The 20,138-nt window shown below is 38.0% G+C and overlaps 1 protein-coding gene across 2 annotated transcripts in view; it reads right to left on the reverse strand.

Moving 5' to 3' along the window:
• Positions 1–5,021: 5,021 nt before the first annotated feature.
• Positions 5,022–20,138, reverse strand: part of SYNJ2BP (synaptojanin 2 binding protein) — a 40,136-nt gene continuing 25,019 nt past the window's right edge. The window contains exons 3-5 of one of the 2 annotated variants that reach the window (XR_014293948.1): positions 11,987–12,082; positions 8,752–9,372; positions 5,022–7,321 (exon numbers count right to left, since the gene is read on the reverse strand). Coding sequence is in view for 1 of the 2 variants with exons in the window: in XM_082619701.1 (XP_082475827.1) it covers positions 9,232–9,372; positions 11,987–12,082 (237 nt within the window). In the remaining variant the exon portion in view is untranslated. Of the gene's footprint in view, positions 9,373–11,986; positions 12,083–20,138 lie in introns of both variants that reach the window. The other variant, XM_082619701.1, reaches the window with a different exon arrangement.

Below are 20,138 nucleotides of genomic sequence, written 5' to 3' on the forward strand. Positions count from 1 at the left end.
TCAACTTGGATCCCTTTTGTTTCTATTTCTTGTCTCATTGCCGTGGCTAGGATTTCCAATACTATGTTGAATAAAAGTGGTGATAGTGGTCATCCTTGTCTTGTTCCTGATCTTCGAGTCTCTTTCACTTTAAGTCTGGGTGTGATTGGCTGATGGATGAGCTAAGCCCTGGTGCTCTTCTCAGTGCATGGGCCCTTTAAGAAATGTCTCCCAGATTACTACGGTCTTGTGGGTCCCATTAGCTTTCAAAGATGTTGGGGGTCATCTCTCTGGTGCAGGTCTTAACAGTTGAGGTTACTGATGTGGAAATAAAACCCTTTTCTCCTCAGGGAGAAGCTTCGGGTTTTGAGTTTTCTCTGGGTTGAGTGCCACTGTGCTGGGGATGGGGTTTATGGCAAGATTGTATCCCAGCCTCCAGCTCAGTTTGAGGTGGTTTTCCTCTTGTTTGCCTGATGTGGTCATCACTTAGCCAGTCTTTAGGTTTTTTTAAGAGAAAATTGTTCTGTATGTAGCTGTAGACTCAGTGTGTGAGAAGAAGTGAGATCAGGATTTTCCTATGTTGTCACCTTGAACCAGAACTCTCTGTTGTTGTTTTGCTTCCTTCCTTGTTCTTTGCTATTTTCTAGATAGTTCTGATTACCTTTGGCTATCTCAGTCATTTCTGTAGGTTTGGGAGTAAAGGCAGAAATTAGAGGGACAGAGATCCCACTATAGCAGTAGTGGCAGTGTAACCAGTGTTTTTTATTTCCTGTATTTTGATGCTTTGACATCTGGGGCCTTCCTGACCCTGAATGGACTACTCCTCTCAGTGTTAGTCAATTTTTAGAGATAGTAAACAACTCTCCCATGAGCAGTTTTCAAATACAAACCAGACAATCCAGAGCCCACATTCCAATGACCTCCTTTCTGAGCTCTCACACTTAGGGCCACTATCCACATGCCCTAATCACCCCAAGGCCAGGTACCAGATAGCTAGGGACAGCCCCTATGCCACAGAGACCATTGACATTATTCAAACTAGCCAATCTTAAACCTGCTTACCTGGCCTTGTCTGTTCCTTCTCATGGAAACCACAATAAAGTCTCTTGCCCACAGTTCCTCCCTCTCCCTCTGCTTTGTGACCAGCATCACTGCTTCCCTGTGTGGCCCCCATGGCATAGTGTGTCCTCTTTTCTTGGAAACTGTGAGTAACAAACTATCTTTTCAATGTCAGTTTCCTCCTGATTTTTTGGCCTTACTATACCTCAAGTATTCTATTAATGCACAATATTTAAAACAGGTAGGAGAAAACTACCAATCCTTTCTTATTCCCTTTTTTCTGCATCTGAAGAGACACTATTTTGTGTGTGTGTGTGTGTGTGACTAGTACCAAATAATTTTTCCAGTAAGTTATTTTTCTACATAGATTACTCTCCTCCAAACTCAAAAGGCAAGGGCAATGTGGTGGAGTATAAGGAGCCAGAAAATATTCTGGTTCTGGTTTCAAACCTTGACTGTTTAGGTTTTAACATTAATAATGATATTAACTAGAGACAGTTAACTTCACATCTCCAAAGTTCTATCTTTCCATCTTTAATATAGGGTAATAATTTCAATCTAATAAGATTATTTAAGCATGGAATGAAATAACTTCCATAAAGTGCCTGGTGAATTCTTAATATTGTTATAACTTTTATGTGAATCCTTGAATTTTGGATGGTATCCTGGCTATGATGGGTGCTTCATGAAGTCTGACAATGGTCACTCTTCAACTCATTTCCAAAATTACAGCAGGGGAAATTTTCATTGAACCTTCCCTGGCTTCTCTTTCTTGTAGGATAAGAGATTTTAAAAAAGAGCCTTTCCTAGGAAATGTGTCAATGCTCCTCAATTTGGGACTCCAAGGGATCAACATTTGGGAGCTTTCTTCTCTCGTTTTCACTCTTAAAAGTCTATCTCAACCTGCGATAATCTTTGGCAGCAGTCCTCAAACTATAGTGTAGCAGGACATCAGTTTTTGTAAATAAAGTTTTACTGGAAAACAGCCACACCCTTTTGCATATATATTGTCTATGGTTGCTTTCATACCCAAACTGCAAAGACCCAAGGCCTGCAAGCCTAAAATATTTACTATCTTGTCCTTTGAGAAAAAATTTGCTGACCCCTGGTCTTCGCTGTTTGAAGTTGGGTTTCTTCCTGTGTGGATTAAAAATGACCAAAAATTCTTTGCACTGCTTCCATCAAGAGGCGGGGTTTAGGTCCCATCCGATAATGACTCTAGGCTTAGCCATGGCCTGGTCTGGCCAATAAAACATCAGCAAGTGTGACAAGTACAAAGGCTTGACTAGTGCTTCCCACATCGGGACTTGCCTTCTTAGAACAATTCCCTGAGAACCCCCTCTTCCCCTGCTATGAAGAGCCCAATCTAGTCTATTGGAAAATGAGAGGCCATGTGGAGAAAAAGCAAGGAACCCTTGGCTATAGCTAGCACTAAGTACCAGACAGGAGAGAGAGGCCATCTTGGACTACTTACCCTTCTTCTGCCATCAGATGATTGCTGTTCCATGCGACTCTAGGTGGTAGCAGAAGAAACAGTCAATTCATAGAATCTTTTTAAAAATAATTTTTAAAAATTTAAGCCATTAAGTTTTGCAGTGCTTTGTTATGTAGTTGATAACTTACATACCTTCCTTGCCCATCAAGGGAGAAAATGGCCATTCTGTACACATAACAGTTAGACACTAGCACTTTGACTCCAGGTCTGATCTTTGCTTAAGTCATATGACGCAGCAATACTGACTTTTCACATCAGAGTCAGCTATATACAAGGTAACTTGGGCAAAAGTCAATATTCAGTTCTGACAAGTCCTTTCACATCCTGTGGCACAAACCCTTTTCTGTCTTCTATGTATCTTGTAAGGTTTTGGGGGGTGGAGGGAAGACAAGTCAGATGGCAAATGCTGGTTAATTGCTTCCAGACTCTGTATAAAATGAATGGTACTACTACTGCTGTTGTTGTAGAACATTTAACCTAATGCAGTCAGTTCCCTATTATCCATAATGGAAGGCTATGCTGGCAAGGTTGAACCAAATTCAGTATGATAAACTTTAATTTCCTGGAATGATGGAAGAGAAAGAAGACTCCTCACTGGCTTGAAGGGAATTCCCACGTCTGGCACTAATTAGCAATGTATCTTGAGCAAGTTATTAACGTCTTTAGGCCTTGAGTTACCCTATCTATCAAAATAGAATTACTGATACTGACTCGCATAGTTGTGAGAATTCACGGACATTTATAAGTTATGGAAAAGGATGGCCCAATGTAGTGCCTGGAACCATGGAGAGTAGAGACAGCATAGCGTCATGGTTATGTACGTAGGTTCTGGAGCTAGACTGCCTAAGTTTAAATCCCAGCTCTGGCACTTAATAGCTGTGTAATTTAGGCAAATTAATCTATGTCTTACTTATCTCATCTGTAAAATGGGGATAATAGCAGCAGTTATAGAGTTGTTGTGAGGCTTAAATAAACACATGTAAAGGGCTTAGCACAGTAGCTAAAATAAGATTAAGATTGAAATAAATTGATGAGAGCTTAATAATTGTTAGCCAATTATTATTAGCAGTACATGATAGAGCCCTTATGCTTATCTCCTAATCTTCTATGTCAAAGCTAAGCCTCAAATTGATCATTTAGATTTCTTTCTTTTCTCTTTCCATTGCTCTGTCAGAGCGTTACCCTAGGAAGTTGGTGGCTAAATAAGGAGATATTTATTCAACAATACCCAAAATAAGGTGGAAAAGATTGTAAAGATTTACTGACAAATGCAACAGGTTTTTGTTGAATGCCAATACTAAGTTAGGCACAGTTAGGTACACTATTATTTCATGTACTGTATCTGGTATCAAATAGCAAAGCTTAAGAGAGATTATTATCTGTTTTGATGGCATCATTAACATATTTAATTTATAATGGTATTCCTTAGAAAATATGGTTTTATGTCCATATATCTTCCAAGTTGCTATAGGGCATCTATTTGATCTGAGAAACTGACTGCTGTTTAGATCCAGGCATGCAATATGACATTAGGATCAAAGTAGAAAGGAAGCAAAATAAAATAAGGTTCATAAGGAAAATAATCTTACAAAGACTAACATGTCTTGGGGGTAAAATGCACATGTATTTTACACAATAAAAACAGTGTTCAACGTCAAAAACAGTAATAAGAAACTCATATTCAAATCAGCATTGCCGTTACAGAATTAAAATGGGATTCAATTTTGTGGTTCCATTTGCAAATCTGCAAAGTAGGAAGGATCATCCATTTTCCTGTGACTGGTCAAGCAATTTAATGATTACAGTAAATACAAAGTTCTTTTGTAAATGACTCTGTTAATGATTGACTTGTATTTGAAACCACATTTCAGCTCTCCCTTTCCCCTTTTCCCCTGCAAAAAGAAAGAGAATATGAACAGTAAGGAAAACATTTTGAAACAAGATCTAGTGGTTGCTATCATTTGATTCTTTAGACACAACAATGCTTTCTTATCATATAGGTTATTACAGTATCATCAAGTATATCAGGTAAGCAGATCAAGTGCTTTGGAGTCTCTCTATAAGTATCAACATCAGGCAAGAGACTATGGCTGTTAAGAACTTGGTTCTGATCAGAACAGAATTCCTTAAAATACTGTTTTCCTTTTGACAGCAATTGCCCTTTTGGATGTGAGTGTTTGTCTCAAAAAGATTTGCAGATAAAAAGAGAAACAGCAAAAGGGGCTTACCCCAGGATACCAACTGTAAACCTATTATAAATGAGAGGTAAAGAGCTTCACAACTCAATCTACTATTTCTAGGTGATATCAGAAAAATACTTTAACATAAAGATCACCAACAAATACTCCCCCACTTTCAGATGATGAGCTATTTCAGCTTAGAGTGACCATATTTAATATATATTTTCAGCACCTAGCACATAGTAGGCACTCATTTGTTGAATGAAGAAAAAAACTCTCATCTGTCCAAAGATAAATTTCAACTAAAATAGTTAGAATAAAATGTTTATTGTCTTCACATGAAATTACATGAACCCTACTCCCCCACATAGTTGAGAACCTTATATTGTTTCATTTAAAAATATTTTAAAAATTGCTTATCTACACAACAAAAACCATGTCCAATGTAAAAAAAATACTTTTCTAGTTTTGAACTATTGGAATTAGTCTCAGAAGAGCTCATCTGATTGAATTCGATACAAGGTCTTTCTCAGATTACTCTGTGTAATCTCCCAATTCTGCATGATGCTTGCAATACCCTTCAGCTGTCAATCAGTTCTTCCGATCTTTATTCAAGGCCCAAAGAAAGAAGATGGAAGTGGACTGAGATAAAAAGGATAGTTTTGTCTATGTTCATATAGTGGATACATTCAAGACATATATATGGACAGAAAGGGCACCTCTGCCACAGACTAAGTCTTTGATCTGGGTTAAGTTAGTTCACATCTCTGAACCTTGATTTTCTCATCTTTAAGAGAGATTCATCCTAGAATCTTTTAGCTCCAATGTTCTATGATTTGGTTTTAATAGATGCACACACTGACACGCTAATACTTTTTGCTGGAGTTTGGTCAGTCCTTAGCAAATCAGAAGCCAAATACTGCTCCACTTCTTATTCCACATCTATACTTGAGGCAGAAGCTAATGGAGAGCTGGGCTCCAAAAAGGCCCAAGTGCAATTCTCATTTTTGGCTGGAGCAACGCCCATTATGTAATTCAATAATTTAAATAGTGTCTAGGTTTAAATGCCAGAGCGTTTTTTTTTTTTTTCCTGACACTGCACACTGGAATTACATGATGAACTCTGTTCTACTGCTGCCCTATTCCCACCCCTAGAGATTCTGCTTAATTGATCTAGGTGCAGCCTCGGCATCAGAATTTTTATCAGCTCTCTGGGTGATTCTAACCTGAGAAAAAGGTGACTATTGGCATAGAGCAGTGATTCTCAAACTTTAATGTGCATCAGTCACCTGGAGGGAGTATTAAAACAGATTGCTGGGTGCCCTACTCAATTTCTGATTCAGTAGGTCTAGGGTAGAGCCCAAGAACTTGCTTTCCTAAGAAGTTCCCAGGTAATGCTGATGTTTTTGTCCAGAGGCCTCACTTTGAGAACCACTGCCAGTAAGGGAATATTGGTGGTGGCACCTGAAGTCCTGAGTTTAAATCCTGATTCTATTATTACCACCTATGTAATCTCAGTAGAACAATTTATTCTCTTTTCTTTAGTGTCTTTTTAACAATAGTTAGACTTCAGAGTTGTGAGGCATGAAGAAACAGTGTTACCAATCAGGGTTTAGTTTAGTACCTGGCACAGAATGTAGTAACAGGTATTAATTTCCTTTTTCTATTATACATGTCTAGATGGTGTGATTAAGTTAAATCAATAGCATTGGTTAAAACTTGGCAGGAAGAGACGATTGAAGCAAACAATGTCTTATTACAATTGTATGTATAATATAGGATAAATGTAGCAAAGTGTTTTAAGTAAATGTCTTAAAAAAGATTTTCAATTTTTAAAACTTTGAACATAGTAATTTAGGTGGGAATAATATTAGCTACAATCGATAAAGTGATAGAAATGTTAGATTCAATCTATAAATAGGATGAATTTTTTAATGACCTACAATGGACTCCGATACTTCATCTACGATAATTTTCTAGAGAATCAGAAATAAGAATATAACTGAAGTAGCATACTTGCCTAAACCTTTACTATATTGATCTTTAAATGCTATTTAATTCCAGAGAAAACCTGAATTATTAAAGTGCATTGGAATCCCTATTATCAACCAAAGCAAAACCTCTACCAATGATGGGGATGTTTTTATTTACATATACCAACAAACAAAAAACAAAATAGCTTTCCTTGCTGCTTGCCATTTGCTTCCTTCTGTATGTCTCAAGGTCCTCTCAGGAGTTAATGTCCAAACCCCGAAAGGAATCCTGGGAGGAAAGCAGGCCCACTGCAGAAGCTGCTGCACATTCCTCCAGATACAGGGAGGGCACCCGAGGTTGTGCCTCCACAGAGGGGCTGGTTGAGGTGAGAACTGGAATACTGTTAGGGTTTCTCCATGGAACCTATGAATGCAGTTGTCTAAGTGAGTCTCAGAGGTACTGAACAATTCAGGTCTGAAGGCAGAAATCCTCTTAGGATTGTTTATAGCAAGTTTCTTCTTATACCAATAGGTGACCCAGAGGCAAGGTCTTAACTGGGGTTTTTATTTTTAAAAGCCTTCCCCTTCCACTCTGGCCTGATGCCATTACGTGACAGCTTTCTTTCTCTGAATTCCTAAAAAAAAAAAAAAAGAAAAAAGAAAATGTGTCTGCACGTCCTTGTAGCTGCATCATACTCTGAAAAGTACCATTTCTTTTATTATTGTTCTCAACTATTACTTAACCTGATGATATACTTTTAACTTCTCATCTATTTATGAATTCTCTTGACTGTGAGCTCCTCAAGGGTCCTTAACTTGTCCCCTTCCTCCATGGAACGTTCTCAAGTGCCTCTGTTCTCAGTAACCATTCCCTTTGGTTTGCAGTATAAATTTGACACTAACTTACATTGCCTTGCCTATGGAGGTAATTGTATATTATGTGTAAAGGTGTTCTCTTCCCAAGTGGAACCAAAAAATAAAACCCTTTAGGAATGGAGGCTATGTATTTTGCTTCTTTGTAAAAGTCATAACAAAGCTGATGTCCAATCAACATTTACAAAATTCTTACCAGATCATTCATGCTAAAAATTGGACACAACTGACTGCCTGAGGGAAAGTCTTCATACTCTTGCTGTCAAGATTATATAAAGCCTATAGCCTGGCCAGTATATTTAGAGGATGGAAATGATTTTCTTTAAGCCAGAAAATTAGTCTTGCTTCAGCTCTCCTTAGTGCTTTAAAACCAACTTTCAATACCACATGAACAGGAGGGTTCCCACCTCATTTATATCCCTGGTATTCCCTAGCATCCATTCATCCATAAGGTTTCCCCTTGAAACATCCACCAAACTTCCCTAGCCCCTAAAACAAACAAAACTCTTTTCTTCGCCTTCCCTTCAAAACGATTTATTCATTAAAAGCCATAACCAGCGTTCAGAACCTTTCAAAAAACAGTAGCAATCCAAACCCTTTCAACAACCGAATTGAAGCAGAGCTGATTTCATGCCCATCCTGCTGGGAGCAGTCCCTTTCTCAGATTTTGCCTGTTAGTAGAAACAGGAAAGACTGGAAGATAGCCTGAGTTTTTTCACTGGGTTGGTTTGGCCCCATCGCCATAGTTACAGCTCTGACCGCAGTCATTCCAGCTTTAACGGGTCTGTAAGGTACCAAAACAGTCACTAGGGTAGCCCAGAGATTAGTAAGGTTTATATTTACATCTCCCGAGTTTTTTAAACAGACTGACTTGCACAAAGCTGGATTATGGCATTTTACCTCAACTTCACCGCAGCTATTATGAGAAGAAATATTGTTCTAAGATTTTTAATTAGTTGCATCCTCTCTTAAGGCTCACTCTCTCACTCCCGCTACATATCGAATTCTTCAATTAAGATTATCCCTTAATTCTTACATCAGAAACCCAGAAACCAGAGTTGCTTTCTACCTCTTTAATTCTCCGTAAGGCATCACTATTATACTATCATATACGAATACGTACGTGTGTGTGTATGTATATATATATATATATTTGCTTTTTTAAAAAAGTAGAAATTCTCTCCTCATTCACCTTTGTTTGATACAAAGTAGGTGCCCAAGTAGGTAGTTAGAAATTAAATAAAGGACACAAAAACTTCCCAACGAAGATCATTAAAGAGAAAAATCCTTTCTTCCTCTTATTACAGCTGATCTTTGACACATGCCAGGTAAGAAAAAAGGAATCACGCATGGTGATGGGAAGACTGGACCTCTCCCTCTCTGGGTTGCAGCTGAACTTCTATTGGTGGTTCTAGTAAAATATATAACTCTTCATTTGTTCTAAGCAAGTCCTTCTTTCAGCTTTCCTTCAAACAATGCCTTTACTCTCCCACTAGAGTATGAGGATTTAGAGATTTCGAGCAGCAAGGTTCTGGTTGGGTAGCAGTCTCTTTAAATCGTGTGTTGGCTATGTAGAGAGAGGGAAAGTTATGGGAGAACGGCAGGGGAGGAGGGTGAGAGAAAGAGAGAAATGTATCTTCTTCTCTGGGAGCACTGGAAGAAAGCAAGCTTTTCAAAGTCGTTGCCGGTATCTCACGAAGGCCCAGGCTGCTACCATGATGAGGGCAAACACTGGCACCAGCACCACAGTTATGGGAATACCACTTGGCTCCCCTTCACCGTGATGTCCTATAGGCCCATTCTGCACCTGTAACTGGAAGAGGAAGAAAAATGTTAACTCTAGTGACCAATGTGTGTTTACCACAACTGAAATGTCCAAGCTGACACATTACCTGGGTCTACAGTCTCTATACCACCCAAAGCTGTAAACCCCAAGCACTATCGAACAGGAGTCCTCTCTGTCTGCCCTGAGTTGATAAAACAATCTCACCAATCCTTTGGAAACAAAATAAATCTGATGGGGAGGCATTTAATCTTGCTGTGCTACTGACCTAAAGGGACCCCTGGGATAACCTCTTTCTATTTCTGTACTGTCTCCACCAAGCTATATGTGTATCATACCAGCAAAATGAAGATATGAGGTGAAGCCTGTTGATCCTATAGGGAGCCTGGAAATTACTGGGCAGGGGCAGGGGGTGTCCATCTTTCTAGAAAGATTATCAGTCATCAGAGTGCAGTAAGAGCAGCTCTGAGCAATGTTAACACAGGTGCAATGCCATTATTTAGAAATACTTTCCAATTCCCAAAAGGTACCCCCTACTTCTGAAGGTGGGGTCCTGTCCTTCATCCCCTATTCTGTAATACTAGGTAAAGATAAAGGTGAAACCTACATGGAATGGAAGTAAAAGACTCAAAGGTAAATAAGTAAAAATAAATCATATCCTAACAGTTATATTTTTTCATTGCCTAAGCATTCCCTTTTGAGGCTGGTGGTCTTTCTTTATTTCAATCAATTTTGTAAAAGGTAGCCTTTCTTAACATTACCTTTTTTTTAAACCGTTTTTTAAAACTGAAGTATAATTAATTTACAATGTTGTATTAGTCTCAGGTGTACAGCAAGGCGATTCACTTATATACATATTCTTTTTCAGATTCTTTTCCATTACAGTTATTACACGATATTGAATATAGTTCCCTGTGCTATACAGTAGGTTCTTGTTTATCTATTTTATACATAGTAGTGTGCATCTGCTAATCCCAAAACTCCTAATTTATCTCTCCCCCACCTGCCCCCACTATCCCCTCTGGTAACCATAAGTTTGTTTTCTATGTCTATGAGTCTATTTCTGTTTCATAAATAAGTTCATTTGTATCACTTTTTAAGATTCCACATATAAGTGATATCATACAGTATTTGTCTTTCTTTGTCTGACTTACTTCACTTAATATGATAATCTCTAAGTCCATCCATGTTCCTGCAAATGGCAATATTTCATTCGTTTTTACGGCTGAGTAATATTCCATTATACACACGCACACCCCCCCCACATCTTCTTTATCCATTCATCTGGACACTTAGGTTGCTTCCATGTCCTGGCTATTGTAAACAGTGCTATGAACATTGGGGTACATGTATCTTTTCGAATTAGGTTAACATTAACTTTTAATAGGTAAGTGGCAGCAACTGCGATGCCATTTTTAGTTACATTTAATCTCCTCATTACAATCCATGAAACTCTGACCCCCTCAATCTGAAAGACAAGACTGAACAACCTACCTTTTCTATCCTCTATCCCACCTCTACATCTTTCATTCATTTCCTGATGAGATGTCCTGAGAGAACACGCTCAATAGAAAGACATGTTTTTTAGGGCTAGGCCAATTCCTTGACCAGAAGAATCTGTTTTGTTTGGAGTTATTTATGGATGTTTCCTAAAAAATGAACCTTGTAAATCACTTCTCACATGCCTTCAAAAAGAACACTAATCATATCTAAAGCATATGCCTGTATTTGCTTGCCTTTACCTATTGCATACATTCTCCCATGCTTTCGAAACAAAGAAGAGCCAAGGCAGAAGCAGCTGAATACCAATATGTCTCCTATAAACCTGTTTTCTAATCCACCACAGAGATTCTGCTTGCAACCCCAGCTGTTTTCTCAGGTATCTTTTGTGCCTTGCCCTCTCCACTTTTTTTTACTATCTCCTGTTGAACTCTTCAGCCTTTGAAGCCTCACTCAGGAGTTAATGAAGCAAAGACAGCATCAGTTCAAGAGGGAGTAACTTTAAAGGTACAATTAAACTGTGTTGTAAATGCATTCCAAAGTCCTTCGTGCTATGAGAGGAATTATGTCCACTCAGGCTTCTCTTCTCATCGTCCAAATTATAAAACACTAGGAACTAAGGAATGGATGTAGAATAGGTGCTAACTTGACTGAATTCTGAATCCCATTTCCTTTCTCCTGGAGCTCCCCTTTGAGCACTAGAACTTTGGTCAAGAGGATCCCCAAGTTGATAAGAAAAGGGTTCGTTGTGGTGATAGGGAAAAGCACATAGTGGGTATCAAAAAACCCACCATCGTTGCACTTAGAGTTTCATAAATAAGAATGTTCAAGGGCAGACATATGTTTCCTTCCCTAGTATGAAATAAAATTGATTCTGGTTGTATTTTTCCCCATTTATTTTAATTTGGTTGTCAAGCTTTATCTTTAGGGCACATTACCTTGAAGCTACGACCTGGGTTGCAAACATACTGTTATAAATTTCCTTTAATGATAAGCAAAAGTCTCAGAAGACCCCTGCCTGTGCCAGACAGGTTCTTCAAAAGAATGACAGTGAAAGGAAAAAAGCCAAACACACTACTGAAAATTACACCACATGATTTATTCACAACGTTACAAAAGCCTGGTGGCAGCAAATGACACCTACCCTGTGCTGCACTCTCAGGGACACAGCATAGCCTGCATTACGAAAGAGGTCTACAGCATCCTGGTGCAGCAGGTTCTTTAGGTCTTGGCCGTTTACCTGCCAAAAACAGCAAGGAAAAGTAGTAAGAGATGTAGAATGTGAACTCTCATAAGTCAAAGATTTACTTTCCTGTGACCAAAGATTTAAAAAACAAACTCCTACAGAGCAAATTCCAAGGGCTAGAAGAAGGGGTAAAGTTACTTAGAACTCAGAGTAACTCTTTTCATTTTTGAAGCTATGTTTTCCTAGAACTGAGGTTACATGGGCCATCTGAAGAGCACCTAAGTTTAAAACAACAACAACAACAAAAGGAATCTCTCCTTTCTCTGAGCTCCTACTGCCTGCCCTGTTTTGACACTTGGGATTCTGTTACTGTATTTGTATGTCTTCCACGAGCATCAACCTGCTTCCCTACAGCTAACATGGTCTCCCAGGTTACCACTCTATCCTTTATATGTCTAATTCCTGGCATGGCCAGCTTCAGCTCTAGAAATACAACTCGGAGAAGCTCTTCCACAATTTAGTTTGATGTGGTACAAATCTACTAGCTCCTTCTATTGTTCTTGTTTTCTTTTGAACAAATTCCCTTGATTCCATGGATATCCCTATTCTCCTCAAATTTACTAAAAACCGTATTTCTGTGATGATACAAACTTCTAAGATGTTTTGGTGAAGGTGAGTCCTACTACTTAAAGGTGAGAGATGTGAAGGGCTCTGGTATTAACACTTCTCAGTGTCAGGAGTGACACCGGCCACAAGTGGTATCTATTCTATGCTGCACTCAGTGACACAGCATAGCCTACTTTATGCAAAATCTACGTATCTTTTATACATGTCAATGTCAGCAATGGCAGCAAGAACATCTAATATATTTGGTAGGTTCTGTGCTATATGTTTTACATACATTATCTCACTGAGGAATCACAATAATCCTATGAGGTAGACACTTTTTATCTTGTTTTCACAGAAAAAAAACCTGAAGCTTAGTAAGGCTACGTAATTTACCCAAAGTCATAGTAAGTGTAGAAGCTAGGGCTATAGGGGTTTTATATCCTGGAAGGAAGACTAAAGTGCCCTGGCCTTTTACTGCTCCTTCTGCACTATTTTCCTCCACCTTGACTCACCAGCTATTCTTTCCTCAGCTGAAGATCAAGTCACTGACTTATTCAACCTTCTCATCTTCCTTGTCACAGTTTTCCTTCTCCAAGAGGTTCAAAATTGTCCCTCCACTCTATTTCCTGCCAATATCCTTTTGAATTAATCTATCAGCACTTTGGCCTTATAAACTGTCTACCTTTCCAAAGTGAAGAATTCCAGCTCTATTCCATTCTAATCGCCAACGGGCATAAGCCTTCAACTTCAACATTAGGCATGCTACAGCTCCAATATCTCAAACTCTTAAAAAAAACAATTTCTACTTTCTTCATACCTCCTATACCTCTGTGAATGTCCTCTTTATCCTCACCAAAGCATTTTACACATCTAGGAGTTCCTAGTATTTCAAAAAAGCACTTGGAAAACTATTAGAATCCCTCATCCCCATGATCTTCTGCCATCTTTCCAGTGCTGGGCAACACACTGCATTTACTTTCCTTGTCGTCAGTGCGTTTAATATTCCTAGAGAAAGATACACAGTCACATTCTCTACCACAGACGCATACTAGCCGGCTCCCGCTGCGTCCTTACAGCCCTTCTCATCTGGTGAACTCCCTAATAAATATGCACTGGTAGCTGTTCCAAGACCTTTCCTACCATCAAACTCCAACTCCAATCACCTCTCTCTTCTCAGCAGATTCCTTTGCCTTATCTTTCTTGAGAATACTGAGAACTTCTGAAAACACTTCTCTCCATTTTCTTTCCTTTCCCCTCAGTTCCTTGATATCTCTTAGTGCTGCTTTGCCCTTATTTCTGAATTAGAGTTCCTTTATCTAGGCTAACCCATTTACTAGTGCTCTTGATCGTATTCCTCCTAGCCTCCTTACAGAACGTAAGCAGTCACTTACCCTCTTGATTCCTTAATTATTATTGTTCTCTGCTCCTTCTCAACTGAAGTTACCCTCATCTATTAAAACACACACACACAAGTATTTCTTGGGACCCACCATCACCCTCTTCCCATCTTCTTTCTCTCCTCTTTGCCAATCTTTTTGAAAGAACTGTTTCATGCGCTGTCTCCACTTCCTCAGCATCCGCTCCCTCTATTTCCTTGTGTTCTCAATATATGAGGTGGGGGTGGGGTGGGGGGGCAGGGAAGAACATGCTGCCCCTGCAGGTCAGCAGTAACTTCCAACCACCAAATCCTACAGCCCTTTTTCAGTGTTCAGACCACCTCCTCCCTTCTGCAGTTCTCTCTTGTCTTAGCTTATGAACACTTGGATCTCTCAGTTCTTGCACTATTCTGTATCCCTTCCTTCCTTCTTAAGGTAAGTAAATATTCCTCAGTATCAGTAGTCCTTTGTCCTCTTCTCTCCCATGGTGAATTTTCACAATTTCAACTATCATCTGCTAGACAACTCCCACATTTTCATCCCTACTTCTACTTCTGGATTTGCCGGTTTCCTGCTGGGTACCTATTCTGCCAGCTGGGGCATATTCTGTTAAGACCCCAACTCAACATATCCAAAGCCTCTTTTTTATTTCCCACAAAACCAAACTATCCTGGCTTCTTTCTTATTGACACAACCATTCCTTCAGACTAAAATTTTGGTAATATTTAAAAACTCTCTCTACTCTGTCAATCTTTACATACAATATATTGGCAACTCCTGTAGTCTAACATAATAACATTACTCATACGTTATTTTCTTTCTATTGCCTCTCTCTTTAGGTTATGAATAATTTTAGTTGAACTACTGGGATCGCCTTCTCTCTAATTTACTTTCCTCTGGGTCCTCCCTCATTCTAACCTATTCAAACATTATGTCTCCAGATCAATCTTCCTAAAGTATAATTCTGTTCATGCCACTTTATTGCTCAAAAACAAAAACAAAACTGGGAGCAGGGGAGGAAAGAGTGCATGCCTGATTTCTCATTCTGGTATGCAAAGTCCTCCAGGAAATGAAGGACTGGAAACCTACCTTTCCAGTTTAATCTTTCATTACCCTTTCATACATCCTATGCTTTAGCTAAATCACACAACTCACTGATCCTGGGACATAAAACATATATTCTTACCTTCATACCTGTGCTCAAGCTATACCCATCATCTGAACACCTTTCCCTTTGAAAAAATTCTATTTATCTCCCAAGACTGATCTTAAATATGATCAGTCATGCTACCTATGGTGTAGAAATGAATACAGGGTTTTCTAGTTGATAGACTGTGATTTCATGCTACCAAGCCACCTTCTGATTATGTCTTGGTTTTTTGGCAGGTAGATTTGTCAAAGGGAAAGAACTTCAGAATTTCTACAACCATCACAGTGAATTCTCAGACTCAGTTTTCTAGTTAATTCCTGGTAGAGACAGAATAGGTACGAGATTGCTGATGGTAGTGGGAATACTCACGTAACTAAACTTGCCCATAGGGTAACTGCATTTCTCATTGTAAAGGAATAGGTATTTTCTCTCAGAGGCAGACAAATAAGTTAGTGATGCAGTCTTGTCAACAAATTCCAAAGATGTCATAGCTCCATATCAGAGCCAAGTTTCATAATGATATGAATGCAAGTGGGAAAACTGAGTCACTACATGACATTCAATGACAGGAATTGAGCTCAAAATAATCTTTGCTGTAGCAGTCAGTTTTAATAGCCGGGAATCACTGTATATTTATTATCATGTCTGGAGCTGTCTATCCATTTTACATGTACTAACTTATTTAATCTTCACAATAGCCCTATAAGTTAGGAACCCCATTTTATGAGTAATAAAACTAGAGAGGCTATGCAACCTGTCCATGGGCATACAGAATGGAGGTAGCAAAGCTAGGATTCAAACTCAAGCAGCCCAGCCCCCAAACCTTCACTAACAACACTAAACGTTAGAAATTTACATTGTAAGCAAGAATTTTATTTCTGCAGCCTATCGCTATCCATCACATTAATGTTGGAAATTAAATTTTTATTGGTTTTGGAGTTTCGGTTTTGTGTGTTATACTATACGTTTTAGAGTTGTATGAAAACAGTGTTTATATGTTAACCTTTTTATTCATTTTTATATATTGAAGTGGCATTCACATTAAAAAAGCAATTTAGTTAAGTGCCACTTCATTGACAAGGCCTTTCTAGATAACTGCACTAGATGTGAATGATTTACTTCCTGAATCTCCATACTATGTAACTATCTTAAAGCTCAAACTGATCTCTGTCTTATAACACTTTATATTGGACTGTAAATAACTTAGGCTGGATCTCAACTCATCATTATAACCCTTATAGTACCTGAATACTACTCTGAACAACATTTGAGTATAATAAATGCCACATGATTTCCTGAGGTTTGGCTGCAGAGTATACTCTGCAAAAGCCATAACTACACAAAGCCTGGGTGACATTTATTGGTATTACACAAAGCTGAAAGGCCTAGACTCTAATAGCAGCTCTAGCTGCCAATGACTCAGTGTGTAATATTGGTCCTCACGTGAGTTTCCTTTTGCTAGCAGGGAAGAAAGACATTGGGTGACATCAGGCAAAAGACCACAGGCCAATTATACCTTTCAACCCTCCTAGTTAATTCTAAAGGTATCCTAATATGTGAGGTCAGTTACTCTAATTGCTTAAAAAAAAAAAAAAAAAAAAAGAGGCCCTTTAGAAATGCAAAGGGAGTTTCCTTTTTAAAGAACCATTTCTCATCCTTTGCCCAAGTATGCTGGAGGTAAACCAGCTCCATAAAACAAATGATGATTCTTTCTCAATTGACAATATATCTCTCTACTCCAAAGCCAAATCTGCTTTCCAATATTTACCTCCTCTAACTGTTTTTACGGATTCCAGCTCAACTGACTAACCTCCGCAAGTTCTGTAGATTTTTATCCCTAAATATATGTGGAATCCACTTTCTCTTTATCACCATCCTTACTAATATAGACCAGAGGTTCTCAAAGTATGGTCCCAGGACCAGCAGCATTAACTTGGGAACTTGTTAAAAGTGCAAATTATTAGGTCCCATCCTAGCAATTTGGTGAAGTTTGAGTTAGCTTTAACCTAAACTGCCTGAATGTCTTCTCCACACCCAGCCTACTTACCCTACTTAATCCATAGTCTATGCATCCACAGATTCCATCAGTGATTTTCCATTTACTGAGTAGTGATTTTTCAAATATAAGCCTGTTGACCCATTCCAAAAGTGGGTCAAGACCAGTATTTAATTTTAAGTAAGTGAAATTAGAAGAAAACACAAAATATTAGAATGTATCATATATAGAAGAAATAGGTATTATTTTGTTAAACTTTGCTTCAGTTATGTGTGTGTGCATGTGAGTATTTCCTATTATGGGTCATAATTCAAAATGTTTGAAAGACACTTGCCTACAACAGTGCTTCTCAAACTTTATTCATGGGCTCACCCAAGGATCTGTTATAATGCAGATTTTTATCTGAGTGGGTCTGGGTCTGAGGAGCTTCCTGAGACTCTGCATTTGTAATCAGCTCCCAGGTGACGGCCAGATTCCTTGGACCTCACTTTTACTACCAAGAGCTATTCAACTGAGAAATTTTAGAATACTGCTCACCTTGCTACTTCAGTTTCCTTAACTCATGATATTGTAAGTTGTATTAAACTTGAGATATGACAGATTTGCAACATGCTAGAAAATTTTGCTAACTGAATGTTCAGAGTGTTGGGATTGTGGTACTCTAGTTAACCAATGGGAGTCATACAATTTTTTGCTTTAACTGTGGTTGTTATCAATCTATGAGTTTCCTATTTCTTGCCTTAGGAAAGGAGTAAACTGAGTTAAAATATGTTTTCTTGGATGATTAATAATTTTGGATTGCCTTAGGATAATCTAACATTATCTTAGGATAATGTAAGAGTTACTGGAGCACTAACTATAGGATAATACAAATACAGATGTATAAAATATAGAGAAAGAATGGGCTCAATTTAATAAGCACTGACCTCAGATTATACTCTGGATATTTTCATTTTCCCCCAAAATCTTGAAGTGAATTACAATTTTGGGGGAGGGGTTCTCTTTTTTCATTAAAGGTGAAGGAAGAAAAAAAATAGATTATCTAGCTCCAATTAATCAAGCCAAACCAAAAAAGTTATAATTCATTCACAGAGCAAATAATTTACTAGATGCTTACTCTGTGCCAGCTACAGGCCTACATGTTGCGGATAGAGATGAGAAGACAAAGACTCTTCCTTAAAGGTACTTTGTCTAAAGGATTCTGTATATTTCAACGTCTCTGTAGCTGATTGGATGAGGGTTTCTGGTGGGTCTTCCCCATTGATCTAAGAGCACAGACTGGTCTTTCATCTTCTTTTAATTTTCCATGGCACCGTGCTCTGCAGGCCATCAAATACAATAGTTAATACATGTTGATGACACTCAACTCTTTTATTCACCAAAGTAAGAATTCTGTTTGAAGAGAATATGAAATGCAGCTGACTAATGGCCCAATCCATGCCATTCTGTTATATAATAGGTTTGGTCAAAATGGAACATTAATCTGTATCCTATAATCAGCTACATCACCCTGAAGTTATAAGTTTCATTAAACATGTAGAGTTCACTGAGAATTGACTATTCTTGACTATCTACCTCCCTTCATTTAGGTAGACACACAGGAGAAATGAGAAACCTAGATAGTTTATTTTTTTTACAAAAATATAATTTCCCCAGGTTCTCTGATAACCTATATAAATATTAAAGCATTCTCACCATCACACACACACATACAAATGAACTTTGGGTAAGGACTCTCCAACCCTCATCTCAACTTCCGATCTTTTCTTCTATTGGTAATATCTGTTTTTGTTTCATGGTTGTCAGATACAACAGGGTTTTAAAAATCATTTACATTCATCCACAGTGATTACAAAAAATTAAATTTCACTTTTGATGAGAAAGGAGAAACTGCATGATAAATCATGCAGTTATTTAATTTTAGAACTTGAAATTCAGATAAAACATGGGCATTATTTAGGAAGAAATGGAAAGATTAAATTAATAGTCAATAATAACTCACCTGAAATCTAGACCACTTAATGATACTTCTATTAGTTACCCAAAATGGATATGTACTAAGGAAAGGACACATTATTAGTCTGATTATCTGGCAACAGTTAAAGAGTTGGAGCAAATTTTACAACATGGAAAAATAACCATGTGAGAAAACTAGGGAATCCCATAAAGAATAAATGAGAATATGGGCTAATAAATAATTTAGCATCATTTTACAGAGACTCCAAAGCCAATTATAAATGAGTACTTAAGTACATCAAAGAGATAAAGTGAGCTCAAGAATAGATGGAACCATTTAATGGTTAATACCTAACAAGTTCACTTAAGGATACAGTGGGAATAGGATGGTGAGACGATATTTCTTAAGAAACAGGATCTGGAATTTGAATTTTGGAGCAAACTCTTGGCAGGGAAACTGGAGTCAGGGAATATAGCCCTAGATAAAATAGAGAATATGCTGGCCTTTTCCTCTTGCATAAGCTCCATCTTTTTCTCTTTCTCTGTCGTCTTTTTTTCTCTCCGTTATCTGTCTTACATTTTTGCCTTTTCTTTGCCTGGCATTTCTTCCTCTCTTCTTTCACATACTTTTTCCTTGATTGGCTAGCACGTAACCTTGAATCAATGTCGTACATATATTTGTAGTATTTTATATCTTGTAGAGATCTTTGTAATAATTCTTTTATTTTGGTAAAGTCAAGTCCTCTTTGCTAAAAATTTTAAAGACAAATGAGCTCAGTTTTTTAGATATCTACTTTTCTTTTCATTGACATTTATCTCCTACCATACCTTTTTTAAAAACTTGAGCGGGCTTCAAATAATTTCTTTTCTCTCTGAGGTGATGGCTCACATAAGAAAGGCTCCTTATCTTGGCTTGTGTCACATTGAGGTTTACGTCTTTTTGTTCCCTAATTCTACCCTTAATAGAAAAGACTAATTTCAGTTTTTATACAGAACCATACATAAACTCTATTATTAAATAAC

The sequence above is a fragment of the Mesoplodon mirus genome (assembly GCF_964341445.2).
Source record: "Mesoplodon mirus genome assembly, chromosome: 4".
NCBI classification, from domain to species: Eukaryota; Metazoa; Chordata; class Mammalia; order Artiodactyla; family Ziphiidae; genus Mesoplodon; species Mesoplodon mirus.